Source organism: Protopterus annectens, chromosome 1.part0, assembly GCF_019279795.1.
Source record: "Protopterus annectens isolate FY-2018-M chromosome 1.part0, PAN1.0, whole genome shotgun sequence".
Lineage (NCBI taxonomy): Eukaryota > Metazoa > Chordata > Ceratodontiformes > Protopteridae > Protopterus > Protopterus annectens.
The window spans coordinates 85,205,051-85,221,780 of record NC_056725.1 but is presented as its reverse complement, the minus strand read 5'-3'; the positions used below and the strand labels follow the sequence as shown (position 1 = coordinate 85,221,780).

At 38.9% G+C, this 16,730-nt stretch overlaps 1 protein-coding gene across 3 annotated transcripts in view; it reads right to left on the bottom strand.

Annotated features, from left to right (window-relative positions):
• Positions 1 to 16,730, bottom strand: part of EML2 (EMAP like 2) — a 1,798,491-nt gene that overhangs the window by 1,373,859 nt on the left and 407,902 nt on the right. Inside the window, exon 1 of one of the 3 annotated variants that reach the window (XM_044085337.1) lies at positions 11,442 to 11,554. The exons of the other annotated variants lie outside the window; for them this stretch is intronic. Within the exon in view, the coding sequence (XP_043941272.1) occupies positions 11,442 to 11,448 (7 nt within the window). The 5' untranslated portion in view covers positions 11,449 to 11,554. Of the gene's footprint in view, positions 1 to 11,441; positions 11,555 to 16,730 lie in introns of those variants that run through there. 3 annotated transcript variants of the gene reach the window in all.

Below are 16,730 nucleotides of genomic sequence, written 5' to 3'. Positions count from 1 at the left end.
CTTTCTGGTTTAAAAGCCGCACTTGCACTTGTTTCCCACCTTTCCTGTTACTAGTCTAGTCAAGATACAGAGTTGCTGTATCCAGGACTGTTGGTAAGCTTCTGAGCCCTGCAAGCCTTTCTGTGTTGGAGGGAAGCCTTCTAGCTTATCAGTGGGAGTGGTAAGCACTAGGTAGCCAATCTACCACAAGAGGAGTGGTTCTGGCCCAGAAATTGTTGTTTATTGGCCGTTTGGGGAGTTTTTTTTTTCATCTCTCTCAACTTTCTGGTTTTAAAGCCCATGTTTTTGCTTGATCCCCACCTTTCTCGTAACTAGTCTAGTCCAGGTACAGATTTGCTGTATCCAGGACTGTTTGTAAGCTTCTGAGCCCCCCAAGCCTTGTTTTGGAGTGCAGCCTTCTAGCTTATCAGTGGGAGTGGTAAGTACTAGGTAGCCTGTCTACCACAAGAGGAGTGGTTCTTGGCCCAGGAATTGTAGTTTATTGACCACTTGGGAAGTTGTCCATCTCTTTCAACTTTCTGGTTTAAAAGACCACATCTACGCTTGTTTCCCATCTTTCCTGTAACTAACCTACTGGAAAGCACTAGAAAGCCTTAAACTGATATAAGCCTTCTAGCTTAAAAGAGAGACTTTGGAGAGATTGAGTATCAGTTTTCTGTATTTTCTTGCTGTACTTAACTGTTTTCCGCCTAAACACTGATTTTCCAGCACTTATTGTGATTTAAAAGCTTGTTTTTTTCACATATTGTACTTATTTGACTGCCTGCACTTTTAAAAAGTTGTTTTTTATTTAAATAAATTGTTTAACTGTTGTAGGCTACACACTAAAGTGTGATGGCCTTTTCTGATCGCTTGTAGTCATTTAAAGCTGTTTTAAGTGTACTTTTTACTGTTTTTGCCTTATATTTTCAAAATAAATAAATAAATACATTTCTTGTTTCCTGCCTTTCTAAGCTAGTATAGTCCAGTTTTCAGGCTAGTGCTGAATTCAGGGCTGTGTTACAAGTTTTTGAGTTGCCCATACCTTACTTGGATAGAGGGAAGTTTCTCTGTTCACCTGTGAGAGAGGGAAACTTTGAGCAGCCATCTGTCCCTGGAGGAGTGGTTCCAGCCCAGAAGTTAGTAGTTTAAAAAACGCATTGCATGGTTTTGTGCTCTGGGCAGCACCAGTTAGCTAAGGTTAAATTATCCCCGGCTCCACTAAGTCTCCTCTTCAGTTTTTCACTCAAAACTAGTCTAACTCTCAACCTAAGTACTCAATTTATTTATTTATTTATTTATTTATTTATTTGCAGTTGGTTTACCAGGATAGTCCATTGGGCCAAAAGAACCCGTTTTCAATGGAGTCCTGGGGAGAAAAGCTCCAATACAGACAAAAACAGGTACATACAAAAATTACAATAATACTTATACAGAGTAAGAGATAAAACATTTAACACATTTAGGCTCAAAAATTCAAGAAGCATTCAAAACAATATAATCTGATGTGGATTAAATGTCAGGGGAATAAGTTAAAAGAGTAATGTTATATGCATTCAAAGAAGTTGTTCAGAAGAAAACATAGACTTGCATTACAGGGTAGGTATTCTGAGGGAACATAAGCTTAGATAGGAAGAGTCCTGCACTTGCTCAGACCTAATAGCAAGCACTAATATACCCCGACACTTGACTGCCCAGCAGGGCAAGGCTCTTTATCCACCCCTCACCAACCAAGCGACTAAGTAGCTCACCCTACTATTCAGGCATGACCAAAGGGCAACTTCAGGTGTACTCTCCAGTCCAGCTGGTGAATCTGGGTATCCTGAGGCAATGTTACAACTGCCTCATGTACACAGACAGCCCTCTCCTCCTACCACAAAACACTAACATATGTGAGAGATGCAATTATACAGCCAAACTGGAGGCTAAGGTATCTCCACCCAAGACTGGAACAGACAGTCATGAGGAGAAGGTTAACACTTGCACCACACCTCCAGCCTCACATAGACCTACTAAACCAGCACTGGCAAAAAATACACATAAATACACAAAATCATACTCGGAGGCTCTAAATAAAAACCTGCAAAAGCATCAGAGAGCTCCAAAGCAGACACCCACAAAACCTGCACTTCCCGTTAAAAAACAGACAACACATAAAACACAAAATCAATGTGCCGCACAACCACAGCCCTTAAGGCAAAATAACATACCTAACACACTAGTAATAGGTGACTCAATAGTCAGGCACACTGATGCCCTACTCACTAGGCTGGACAAGGAGAAGGTTACTGTCAGCTGCCTGTCGGAAGCCAGAATCTGCCACATAACACAAGCACTCAGGTCACTCCAGAACAAGTACAAATATGACTCTGTCATTCTTCATGTTGGTGTGAATGACCTGAGCCATACCTCCCTGGACTACATGAAAAGAGACATGGAAGAGCTCTCTGATCATGTAGCCCAGGCGAGTATGACCCTGACCCTGAGTAGCATCCTGCCCTCACCAAGAATGATACCTCAGTATAAAGAAAAAAATATTCATTTCAACAATTCACTAAGCTTCTGGTGTCATTCAAAGGGGATTCATTGTCTGTCAGCCTGGAATGACATGTTCAACAAGCTGTGTTGCTTTGCAAGAGACGGCTTGCACCTGTCACCCCTTAGCTTTCAAATACTGGCCAAGGCTCTTGCTGCCTCCATAGTGCCATTTTTAGGCAAGGCTCAAAATTCAAACCCACCTCCGTAAACAGCACAAGTAAAAAATTGAGGGTTATGCTACTCAACGCCAGGAGTTTAAATCTCAAAATGCATGCGCTGGAAGCACTCCTAAGTATGGAGAACGTCGACATCTGTGCAGTAACTGAAACCTGGTTCAAGGCTCCAGACAGCACTCCAGCACTACTGGGCTACAACTCATACTACACATTTTGGCCACAGTGCACAGACCGAAACACAAAAGGAGGGGGTGTATCCATATTCATCAAGGATACCCACACCTCCAGGTTAGTGGCACAGCATGATACCTCTGAGATCATCCATATGCAACTAACATCAGGCAAATCTGCAATGCAAATTGTGGCCTGCTATAGATCACCCTCCATGACCCAGGACCATCACTCCACCTTTCTGGAGACACTGGAAAACATGAAGGTCCTTCCGAACACCCTGATCTTAGGATATTTCAATTACCCTACCATTAACTTGGAAAACTACTTGAGTACAAACTCCCAGGCTCAGCGCTTTCTGGAATTTATCAACTCAAATGCCCTGGATCAGCTGGTAAACTCCCTACCAGAGGCCACAACATATTGGACCTGGTCATCACCAACATGGGCGACAGGTGCTCCGTACCAGAGGTCAACCAATCACTGGTTAGATCAGACCATAAACTAATCATCCTGGATGAACACACCCCACCACCACCCCCAACCAAGGAAACCACAGTGAAAAACTTTTCTAAAGCAAACTTCGCCTTACTTAAGGCAGAGGTGGTAAGTTTCACAGCCCCCACGCTAAAGGATAACACTGCCCAAGATGCAGAATCCTTTACAATTGCACTCTATGAGCACCTACAAGGTTGCATGGATCGTGCCATCCCTAGCAAAACCAAGACTCACTCCCTTAAGAGAAGGAAATCAGTCTGGTGGACCCCTGCCATAAACAGGTTATACAACAAAAGGAGGAAACTAGTTCAGAAAAAAATCAAATCCTGAGAAGGAAAGACATCCCTGATCAGTATCAGTAAGAAACTAAGGTCCCTCATAAAATCATCCAAGGCTATCTTTGAAAGAAAAATAGTCAAGGATTCGAAAGATAACCACAAAGCCTTCTTTAGCTATGTCAAGAATCTAAGTGACAACTCGCAGATATGCACTGAACTAGTGCAAAATAGCACAAAATATACTGAACCGACTGATATTGCCAACATCCTGGCAGATAGATTCAGTGCAAACTTCACCACCCTCTCACCTTCAAAAGGGCCCACAACAATACCGGAAAAGTGTAGTGTCCCAGAAATCACAGAAGCACAGGTGAAAACAGCCCTTTCAAAAGACAAAAACAAGCATCAATGGGGCCAGATGGTGTCCCAGGCTGAGTCTTGCACGAACGACAGAACGAACTAACCCCCCACCTAAACACGCTGTTCAACCTCAGCCTCTCCACAGGCTACGTGCCCATAGAATGGCACACAGCAATGGTTATTCCACTCCAGAAAGGAGGGGCCACAACTGACTCTGGTAACTATTGCCCTGTAAGCCTGACTAGCCTGGTCTGCAAGGCTATGGAGTACATCATTATGGAACTCATTAACAAAGACTTTGGGAATCTCCAAACACTTGACCTGACCCAGTTTGGCTTTGTTAAGGGCAGATCATGCCTACTAAACCAGGTTGATGTCTTCGAGACAGTTACCAAGGCCGTAGACGAGGGAAAAGTGGTACACACAGCCTACCTTGATCTCGCCAAGGCGTTCGACACCATTCCTCACTTGGGTATTATAGAAAAACTCACCAGACTGAACATAAACCCTTACATCACAAGATGGGTTGCCAACTGGCTTACAGACAGAACTCACACGGTAAGAATAGCGGGCTCCAGGTCTGCCTCTAAACCAGTCACAAGTGGTGTCCCACAAGGCTCAGTTCTGGGACCCCTACTGTTCAGCATATATTTCTCAGAAGTACAGGCAAACACAGGAGGACGATGGCTAACCAAGTTCGCCGATGACTGCAAACTGGGAGCCATAATTGACTCTCCGGCTGACACGGACATCCTCCAAAAAGGCCTTACTGAGACAGACACCTGGTGTCAAAGTCATGGCCTCAAGCTAAATGCCAAAAAATGCATAGTCATCCCACAAATTACCACATAGGCGGCAGCCCCCTTAATACAGAATAGGTAATAAGAGATCTGGGGACCCAGGTAGATAGTAATCTCTCCTTTGACAATCATATTGCCAAAGTAGTTAGGAAATCCTTCTATGTGGCCCATCTAATTACTAAGGGGTTTGCATCTAGAAATAAAGAGGTTATAGTGCCCCTCTACTCATCACTCATCAGACCCATCATAGAGTACAATGCCCCATTTGGGATGTACCTCACAAGACACTTCCAACAGCTTGAAAGACCACAAAAGCACCTCACCAAGAGGATTACTGGCCTCAAACATATGTCCTATGCAGCCCGACTGAAATAACTCTGGCTGTACTCAGTGGCATATCGCTTACTCAGAGGTGATCTCTGCCTGACTTACAAAGCCATGTCCAGCTCAGCATTGCTGGACATGCTCCACCTAAAGAAATCCAAGTCACTGCGAGCCACACTCTCTAGTGAGCTAAACCTCGCCACAACAATAAATAGAACATGCTGGAGGGATAGATTCCTGTCACAGAGACTCCCCATGCTTTGGAACAAAATTCTTAACTACATTCGGCAGAGCCCCTCACTAACACTCTTCAAGAGAAGCCTTGACGAGTGGATGGGTAACAGAAAGTACACCCCTGGGATCACTTCATTGGCTCTGCTTGACAGAGGCTCAGTTAATTAATCAATGGGGCGGTGAAAGCTGACACACTCTGGCTAGCCTTATAAATGCCCTCGGGCAGATAGCCTAGTACCTACCTATGAACATATAATGTAGTAGAAAATTATAAAACTATATTAAAGTTCTAGAAAAGAAAAGGTTAATTTATTAGTATATAAAGCTGACTAAAGATATGATAAGTTATGAGAAAATAGCAAAGGAGAAAGTGAAAGATTTAGTAATGTGTATTTTATGAAAACTATGGAACAGCATTTTTGAGTTAACTGATTTTATGAATTGGAAAACAGACATGAATTTATGTCTGAAGCATACTTTATATTTCTATTGTAGCTTGCTTTTTTGGTTCTTCAAACAAAGCTCCCCAACTATTTTTAAAGAGTGACATAGTATGTTTTACAGGCATCTGTTGTTAAGTCATTTAGTAGAATGTGACTCTACCTGACTTTAATGACTTTAGCAGAACAGACCTGGCTGGTAAGACCTGTTTCTTGAAGTTCTTGAAAGTTTTTTATTAATTTCTTCAGTAATACTGTCCATCCACCTTAGCCTCTGCTGACCATTTCTTCTTTTGCCTTCAGTCTTCCCCATCATGAAAGTCTACATTCCTGAATCCAATCTTTGATATATGTGGCCAAAAAATGTAGTTTTAGTTTCACTATCAGGCCTAACATTGTACAGTCTGGATTTATTTCCTTACATTTTGACTGATACAATCTTTTTGCAGTCCATGGAACCTTCAAACATCTTCTCAAAATCACAGTTCAAAAACATCAATTTGCCAGTGCAGTGTTACTTATAGTGCAGTTTTCACAGCCATCTGTTACTACTGGGAAACCACGGCTTTGACTAATCAGAATTGTATTTTATTTATTTTATTTTTCATTATTTTGACATTTGTTAACCGGGTTAGTCTGACTGGGCAAAGCCCTTTTTCAGCAGACACCAGAGGAGAAAAGCTCCACTAGTACATTACTAAAACATTATATTACATAGACAATTGTTGCGAGAGAAAAACAAAGAGTATATAGGACTTTGTGAACAATGCAATGATTTGTCTTTAGAATCTTGTCCAGATTTGCCATAGCTTTCCTTTCCTCTCAAAAAGCAATTGCCTCGTAATTTCATGGCTGCAGTCACTATCTGCACAGATCTTTGAGGCCAGGGAAATAAAATTTGCCAGTGCCTCCGCTTCCTCCCCTTCTATTTGCAAAGATCATGCTAGATGACATCAGTGTAATGTTAAGCAATGAGCCAGCTTTTGTGCTTTCTACTTACACCTTTATCAACAGGCTCTTCCTCACTTTCAGCCATCAGAGTGGTATCACCTGCATATGTAAAACTGTTAATATTTCTCCCAGCAGTTTTGATTCCAGCATCTGATTCATCTACACCAGCATTTTGCATAACGTGCTCGGTACATACATTGGATAAGTACAGTGACAACACATAGCCTTGTTGTACTCCTTTCCCAATCCTGAACTGGTCATATTTTATTCTAATTGTTGCTTCTTGTTCTCCATATGACTCGTAAGGAGACAAATAAGGTGGCCCAGTATCTTCAGTTGTCTAAGAACTTGGCCCCATGTTGTTAGGGTTTCATGCATTCAAAAGCTTTAGAGAAGTCAAGCAGATTAGATTTTTTTCCAGAACTCCCTTGCATTTTCCATTATCTAGTGGAAGTTGACAATTTGATCTTGTTTACCTTTGCTCCTCGTAAAGATAGTTTCTGTTTCTAGAAGATCTTGGTACTTATTTGCTGGAATTTAACTTATGGGATCTCATCACCTCACATACAGCAGAGCTACTACCAACTCAGGCAAATGGATTCTCAGTTTAACATCTTATATAAAAGATGCCACCTAATAAGAATCTCCCCAGTACACTATACTGTTAGTACTGGAATGTTGTGTTTTTCGGCTTTTCCTGGTTCGGGGTCGCCACAGCGGAACTCTGGTCCGCTAATGATTGGCTGTAGATTTTTATGTGCCGAGTTGCCAGCTCTGACGCACAACCTTCAACGAAGGTACTCCCATTCACACATGTCTCCACACAGAAGACGCTCTAGCTGAAAATCGAACAGGACAACGTCTTAGTGTGAGGCGACAATGCTACCACAGCACAACCACCGCAGTTCATTGTTAGTACTGGAATATGAATCCAAATATGGGGAAAAGAACCTACAACATTTTTCTTCCTGTCTTCAAATGTGAAAATGCTACTTGATAAACAATCATGTCTTTATAATGACATTGTGGGTTGCCAAGTTGTCCCCCATTGTCATCGTGAAAAGAACACTTAGTTGCTGCAGTCTATGAAATAAAAGAAAAAAACATCTGCCTCAAACTACAACTGTGTTTTTTCAAATATAAAAATCACTATGTTGCAGTGCTCTACTCCCGTTCATAAAGAAAGCCTTAATTAATAATATGAGGTGTGCTCAATCCCCCAATTCCAAAGGTCCTAGTACTGATACTTGCATCAACTCTGGCAGCATTAGTCTCCGAAACAATAGAAATAGTCCTCCTTACATTACTACAACAGGTTTGGTTTCATAATTAAAAATTCCTCCCCTATCTTGCAGCCTTCTTTACAATGATGCTGATAATGCCTAGCCTCACTGTATCATCGGTCATTTTGTAACACTGTAATTACCCTTTCCTCTTAGTATTATCCCTGAATGAAATTGAAGACCTTCTCTCTGGGCATTGACCCCCCCCCCCCCCCCCAGCTACACACATACCATCCAAAAGCTACAGGGTCATTGTGTTTATTGAACTGGAGTCAGAGCTTCATTCTTGTGGAGCAGAGTCCTGGAGCTGACCGTGAACTCATGGAAGAATGTGTCATAGTCCTGAAGCTGTCTGTGAACTTGTGGGAGAATGTGTCACAGTCCTGGAGCTGTCTGTGAACTTGTGGAAGAATGTGTCACAGTCCAGGAGCTGACTGTGAACTCATGGAAGAATGTGTCACAGTCCTGGGGCTGACTGTGAACTCATGGAAGAATATGACACAGTCCGGGAGCTGACTGTGAACTCATGGAAGAATGTGTCACAGTCCTGGAGCTGACTGTGAACTCATGGAAGAATGTGACACAGTCCTGGAGCTATCTGTGAACTCATGTAAGAATGTGTCACAGTCCTGGAGCTGACTGTGAACTCATGGAACTGCATGTCATGCATTTCTATGGACTATCCAATTCAGTGTATTTATAAAACAGCCACATGCTGGTACTTTTATTCATTTTCTACACAAACTTTTAGCATTTTCAGTTTTAGGTTTCCATGTCATGAATCATGTCACTACCATTGTACAAACCTGTCCTTGAAAGGGATTTCACCATGTGAAAGCACTCTTCTGTACTAAATGATGCTGTGACAATGTTGAAGTTAATGAGGTGTGGCTGTCAGACGAGTATTCTGACAGCATGTTTCAAAATTATTGATAAATACCAATGCTGAAAGCCTGAACATAATACAGTCAGTCTTTGATTATAGCTTTTCCATGTTCAAATATTTCAACCCAAATTTTCTGTGTACTATTCAGGAGTATAATCTCATGCACTATCACATTATCTATGCATATCTCTTCCACCATATCTACTGCCATAATTGATGTATGAAATTACTTTCCTGACAGTATTTCTACTGCTTTAGTTCATGAAGGACTGTAAAAATGGTCTGTTGAAAATCATGTACAGCTATTGAAAATCACTAGTACCATGTTACTACATTACTTTTTAGAAAATACAGGATTATAAAATAAATAGGTTTTAATATATTGATATGTAATATAAAACAGGTAAATTTGACTATATCATTGTAAGACAGTTGTGATTTCTGAGAACTAAAGCAAAATCCTATTTTTCGTTTCAGTTTTAAAGTTTGCCCCCACTGTTATAAAGACATCTTCAGAGTGAAGCACAGAGAACTCTATTACCTTTATTCACAAAGATGAATAATGAGAAGCAGTATGTTTAAAATATATATCAAAGGGACTGAACCCCTCCAAAGTTACGAGCCTGCCTGCCTTTAATTGGGTAATTCTTTTCTTGTAACTATAGCTGTCTTTATAACTGTGGTGGGAATCTTTTATTAAAGATTTTACTCAGGCAGTCTTATACAGATGACCTCGTGAATGTGACAGCCACTGACTCCATATCTGTATTACATTATTATTTTTGTTGTTGTTATTATTATTATTTATGTACAGCCAGTAAAGTCATTTCAGCTAAGCTGTGTGCATTCATCTTTGAAGTCAGATATATGTAATTGTACTGGGGTATAACTATATAATGAACATAATGAACAATCACAAGGAACACCAGCTTTGAGAACGTCCAAAATCTTTTCCCTTTTTAAGTTATGAACATGTTTTTAATGTAAGGAATATAACCTTGAAACCACTGATGCCTTTATTTAGATCCAGATCTTGGCAGCTTTCAGTATTCAGAGCTTAGACTTAACAGCGCATTCATTTCTTCAGGGCACATCGGCTATAAAACATGTTTCACATTCAGGCTGATGCTGAAGAACATTTGCTAGCATAATTTATTTTGTTTCATTTATTATATTATTACCAGGAAAGTGAGCAGATCTAAAAGGGCTTTTTATAGACCAAAGTGAAACAGAGAACACAGGGAGAATAACAACGGAGAGCATGTAACACAATAAATGTGGACACTAGATGCAAGGCCTAGCAGCCAAGAACCAGCAATGAAACTAAATTTTAAAGTCACCAAGCAATGTCTGAGCTTGTGGACCCCCATAAATCCACATGTTGACATAATTTTTAAAATGATTCACAATCCTTGTCCTTGCAGCGTTTCCCAATGTCATTCTTTTTACATTTGCATTTGTCACTATATAACTTGTTTTATTTGGACACTTCAGCAGAAACCCTTGCAAGGTGCAACAGAACACATTCGGTGAGAAATAAGGTGTATTTCTCTCCAAGACTATTTCTTTCTAATAAATGCAATTGCCAACCCATTTTAAGTTTTAGTCAAAATAAAGGGTAAAGTACCACTGTAGTTATTATATTCTCCTTAACATTTGAAACATATTTACTCAGGCAGCAAAAACTTAACTTTTAAAAAGTGTGTATTGTAAAGACAGTCTAAAATCTGTTATGTGATGAACAGTTATTTATTAACTAGCGATGCTGTTTAAGTGCCTCAAGAATTAAAACTGTTTGTAATGAATATGACAGAGATGAAAATTTCTTATAGTTTAATGTAAAAGCTGAACAGCTGCAAACCGTACCAAAGTGATGTCTATATTAGATGCCTATAGAAGCAATAAATCATCTACTGTTAATGATTAGCCAGTAAAACAACAGTGGCATCTTTATCTGCTGTAAGATGAGAACATTAAGAATTACCAACACTCTGCTTACTCCTTACAAAGTTATGCTCCTCCATCCCACACAGACAAGTTATCAACACAAAGAAGTAGAATTACTTGAAACTTATTCTCACTAAAAAGATACCCATTAAATGCTTTAGTTGCATTACTGATATGTGCATGGCTACATAAATATTTGTATTTCTGTCACCTGTATGGTATCTGTAACAATGTAAGGCAAAGAAGCATCAATATAACCAAAACTAAATGGCATATCACTGCAGTACCACCAACAGTGAATCTTACTCTCAGAATTACATATTGATGACGTCTCTCCCTTTCATCCTGTATGAATCTGTATTACTTAAATATATTTCACTGACAGTGGTACTCTTAGCCCAAAGAAGGGTCGTATATAATTTCTATTTATTCTTATTGTCACCTCACATATAACAGAATTTTACTGATCCAGAAATGACGGAGAAACTTGTAATTCTGCATTTCTGTCATGCTGCCTGTTAATACAAAGGCATCTCTATCCAACAACAAATAAGAACAAATGCATCACTCCCTCACCTGCCATGTCAGAATTAACACAGAAACCTCTTCTGAATATAATATCCAAACAAATGGCCCAACTCCTCCTTCTGTTTCTCTCTTATCTTGTGTCTTTTCTCCACGCTAGCACAACAGAAGCAACGTACATCACAAATCCAATATCTGGTACAGTGAGTTCCTGATGGGTTCCCTCTCGGTACTGGCCTGTGTCCAGACAGACAATTAAATATCCTTTCAGGGCCATTAATGCTGAAGTTGTGGAAATAGTACTTTGGCTAAAAGGGTTGCAGAACAGCACAATACAGCAAAATGTGCTGCTGGCACTTTCTGTTAATTCAGTTTGCTTATTAATGTTTTACAATTTTACACTCTGTACTGGGATCTCTCTCACCCTTGACATCACCTGAGTTATGCATTTAATACTACACCCTCTCAGACTCCCCAGCCCCAAAGCACAGAAGTGAAATGTCTGTTTAAAAACTTAATCATAACTCTAACTATAGACAGAGCAACGGCTGTGCATCACAAAGCTATGCTGTCTCCCTTTCTCACTTCATCTTGTCTGAAATAAATGATGCCTGAAAATGACCACAGCAGGAGGAGTGCTCATAAAACAAACTAGTGCAGCATTTTAATTAAGATGGGGTGATTTATACTGCAGATCTACCTGGACATCTTCCAAAAGGCCAAAGAAGAGGTAGGTTCTGGGAATAAAGAGCTTCTTAGGCACAGTAATTCCTGCATCAGTTTGCATTGAGAATAGGCATCTTACCCTGACAGCAATACCATTGTATTCATTCTTAGTATAGTATACTTAGTATAAGGTCTGTGTGGACTGTTTCAGGTAGATAGCAAAGAACAGCTATCTTTTACTGCCTTTTTCCTTTTTGTTTCAACTTGGATTCCATTTCAGAAGTCTTAGATTTATTTCTTTAGTTGTGATATTGATAACAAAAAGTGACTTACACAGACAAGCAAATACATAAATAAATATATTGCTTTTTATTAGTACATATCAAAACTGTATAGATACATTGTTTATGTATGTACATGGAGGTGCATAAACATTTGCATGCACAAGATATTACAATCTATTTATATAGCTGCATACTCTACTGTTTTTATAGAAAAAAAAGTCCCACTCTCTACAGAAACTGGGCAGAGTGCAAGCTTTCATTAATAACTGTTGAGCATAAATTAATCATAAAATGCAACATTCACAAATCCAGCACAACAACATATATCTGTGTTTTTTCTCCTGAATTTGAAAAGTTTCCCTCCATGATTTCAACAGAAGATGCTGAAGTCAAGTGATAATGGTAAAGGAGAAAAACACCTCTCCAACCAACAATAAAGACCACTAAGAACTCTGAGATCAGGTAAATTATATCACATGCCTATATAGCCTCATCTTTCAGTTGTCTTAACATTTTACCTTCCTCCATCTCTACTTTCCCTGTATATTTTAATACAATTTTAATGTTATTATTGAATGCCTTGGTGTATTTCTTCTCTACCTACCATTTTAGCAAGACTAGTCATAGGTCCGCAACCCTCTCCGTTGAAAACTGCTTTTAGCATTCCAGGGAGCAGTTAGTCTCTTGAATCTTCTCCCTATGCCACTTCCTTCCCTATGTTAGCATTTTGTTCATCATTACTCCTTTATATCTCCCCAGCACGATCTGAGCATGCCTCATATCTCCCCTAGCATGATCTGAGCATGCCCCCTCCCATCTCTTCTGGTCTTAAATGGCAATAGCTCCATCTCTTCTACAGAGCTGCAGCTAGGTCATCTGACATCCTGGGCAATTCCACTTTGATGTAAAAAGAAAACAAATCCAACATGTATATTTTTCACCAAAAGTTTCTTTTGTTGTTGAAAATGATTATTTACTATAAGACGAGTACACCTAAAAGCAACATCCTCTGAAATGTGATGTCTTTGAAGATGTCTAATCAGATTATGAGGATGCAGAAGGTATAACTCTCTAACCATGTAATAAAGAATGCCGTGCTACTGGCAGAAAATATGTGATTAGTGACTTATGGAATATTTTCCTTCTGAACTATACTAAATTCTTATTAGTGACTTATGGAATATTTTCCTTCTGAATTATACTAAATTCTTATTAGTGACTTATGAAATATTTTCCTTCTGAACTATACTAAATTCTTATTAGTGACTTATGGAATATTTTCCTTCTGAACTATACTAAATTCTTATTAGTGACTTATGGAATATTTTCCTTCTGAACTATACTAAATTCTTAGTGCCGTATAACAGTAGATGTAGTAAAATTCACTTTGATCAGATATCTTGCATCCAGCTCTCCAGTATGCTTTTACCTTGTATAAAGATATCAGGCTTGAAAACAAATAAGCCAGAAAGCAAAGCATACCTGTGGATTAATATGACTGCAAATGCTGTTGTAGGCCTCCTGTAATTCTTCTATCTGGATAGCAAAAGTGAAATTCAGAAGCCCACACCCTACCGCTACAAACTGATGAACGTAATACAGTATTTTCACACAAGTCACAATCAAAGACATCAAAAATCTAATGCAAAAAAATGAAGACATACAGATCTCCATAATTTGAAAAGCACCCACCAGTGTTCTTAAAGCATATACCCTCTCATGCTGACCACCATCTATCTTCATTAAATAAAGCATAATTTAAGGTCATTTCCTATACTTATGGAAGGAGTTTTGGGTTTCTAACACCATGACAGGAATAAACTCCATTCCTAAGTCAAAGTATGATTAAAGTTCATGAAATTAGTGTTGCTTCAGTCTTTGATGTCAGCCAGAAGTGATCTCTGTATCACCTGCAATGTGTCCAGAATTGACTCCTTCTGCAATTCATATGGGGTTATATGTATCGGTAACATGTTAAGTACGATTGCAAATTATTTTTTATAAGTCCGGGTGCTCCTATTACCATTGAAACTGTCTGAGTATCCTTCTTTCTCATTGCCCTCATATCTGCCTGAAAATCCTGGTATTTAATTTGTGCCTCTCTGTACGTAAGACACTGTAGTCACTGGACATAGCCATTTCGGTGATCACTGCTACATTTGTTTTCTTTTCATGGACTACTATATCTGGTTTTCTCGCATCTATTTTTGAACTGTCGGTAATGGGTGATCCCATGTGATATAAACATCACCATTTTCTATGATGCTTTGTGGCTCGTGTTTCCAATGATTTTCAGCTACTTCATTATTATAATGTTTGCACAATCCCCAATGCGGCAGTCTTGCCACATTATTATGCCTTTCAGTATACAGTCCTTCTGCCATTAGTATATCACAAACAGTAGCAAGATGTGTGACTCTTTCCAAATCTGTTTTACAAAACCTACATTTGTCTCTTTTTCCCACATGTTCACTGGATTTTGCAAACCAGTATGTATGTAGTCCACTGTCCTGGCCCACCAATATCAACCTTTCAACTTTTGGTTTAAATTCACCTCTCCTTAACCATTCCTGCATTCAGTCCTAATCGACATGAGGTTGTTCCAAGAGACTTGTGTACTTGCAACTATATTTATGCATTTTCCAAATTTTTTGCACTCTCATCTGATACTTCACCTTATATTCTTTCTTTTGTTTTTTGGCACATTCAGTTACTGCCTACTTCTGGTTTGATTTCCATTTCTGCTTGACACCGATATACTTCTGCTAGACTAAGCAGGGATGTCATCATAGACCTATTCTCCTCAACTTTCACTATGTTTGGGTCTTGTGAGGTCAGCATATATGTATGCAGTCCTATGTCTGCAGATCTATGCATGTAATCAATTTCTAGGATGCCCATACCTCCTTCAGAATGGGGAATATATAGTTTTGGTACACACTGATTTTTATAAATCATTCCATAAGCATGAAGCATTTTTCTTGTTTTCCTGTCCAACTGATCCAACACCTTTTGGGGTCAGTCAGTCACTACAAAACTGTAAGGTAAGACAGGAAGAACAAATTGGTTTATAGCTTGGGCTTTGTTTCTAGATGTCAGAGATGTTTTCCGTATTAATTTTACTCTTCTCAAATATTCCTTACTAAGTTTTATTCCTATTTATTCATGTTTTATTGTTGATCCTTCAGCATTTCCCAAATATTTATACACCCCCCTCTCGCTCAAGTTCTTTTATATCACATTCCTGTCCCAGGTTGATGTTTTCTTGGTGGTACAGTTTTCCTGATTTAGAGGTTGCTTTTGCAGATTTATCAAGACGAAATGACATTCTTATATCATCTGAAAAAGTTTTGACCACTTGCAGTTGTGCATTCAGTTCCTCGTCTGATGAACTATACAGTTTCAAATCATCCACAAAAAGAAGATGAGAGCTCTTTATGCTTTGTTGTTTTCTGGGAGTCAAATTGTAGCCATGACCTAGCCTGTTAACTAGACACCTTAATGGATTAAAGGCAAGACAAAAGAGCAGTGGTGACAAAGGATACCTCACTTTGAAATTTTATCCTTGGAATAATAATCTGTCCTTTATCATGGTTTAACTGCAAAGTGGTGTGCCACTGTTTCATGTAGTTTCAATGTAGTAGATCAGTGTAGGGTGTATCTTATACATTTTTAAGCACTCTTTTATCCATGAATGTCAAATGCCTTTTTGTAGTCAATCTATGCCATACTTAGCTCCTTCCCCTTTTTACAGTTCAGCATTATAAAGTTATTTAACAATATATTATCCTTTGTTCCATATGACTTTCTTTTGTTACCCTTCTGTTGCCATGATTGAGTTTTCTTCTAAATGACTATAAACTTTGTCGGCATAAATTCTAGTGTAAAGTTTATACATTGTTGGAAGGCAAGTTATTGGTTTATAGTTTTTAGGATAGCTTGCAGATTTACTCTTGAGGAGGAGTATTGTTTTTTCTTGTTGTTACCAGGTTGGTATCTGTTTGGGTGCGCATATAAAAAGTTCTTACTCATAGATTAATCTTCATGTAAAGATGTTAATACTTTTAGCCAGAAGTTAGATACAGCATCTGGGCCCAGGGACTTTACAATTAGGAGCTTTTCTTAACTTTGTTTCAGTTTTTCTGGATGTTACTTCATCCCATTTGATATCTTATACATTTGAACTTATTTTTTCTTTTATTTCTTTTATCCATTCAGCATCTTTGTTATGTTCCACAGGATCTTTATAGATATTTCTCCAAAATATATCTATTTCTTCTTTTTATTGGTGGTGTTTCAATTCCTTTTGCCTTGTTTCCCAATTCTGTATAAAAGTTTTTTGGGTCATTAAGAAATTGATTGATTTGTACTTTTCCTTTATATTTATCTG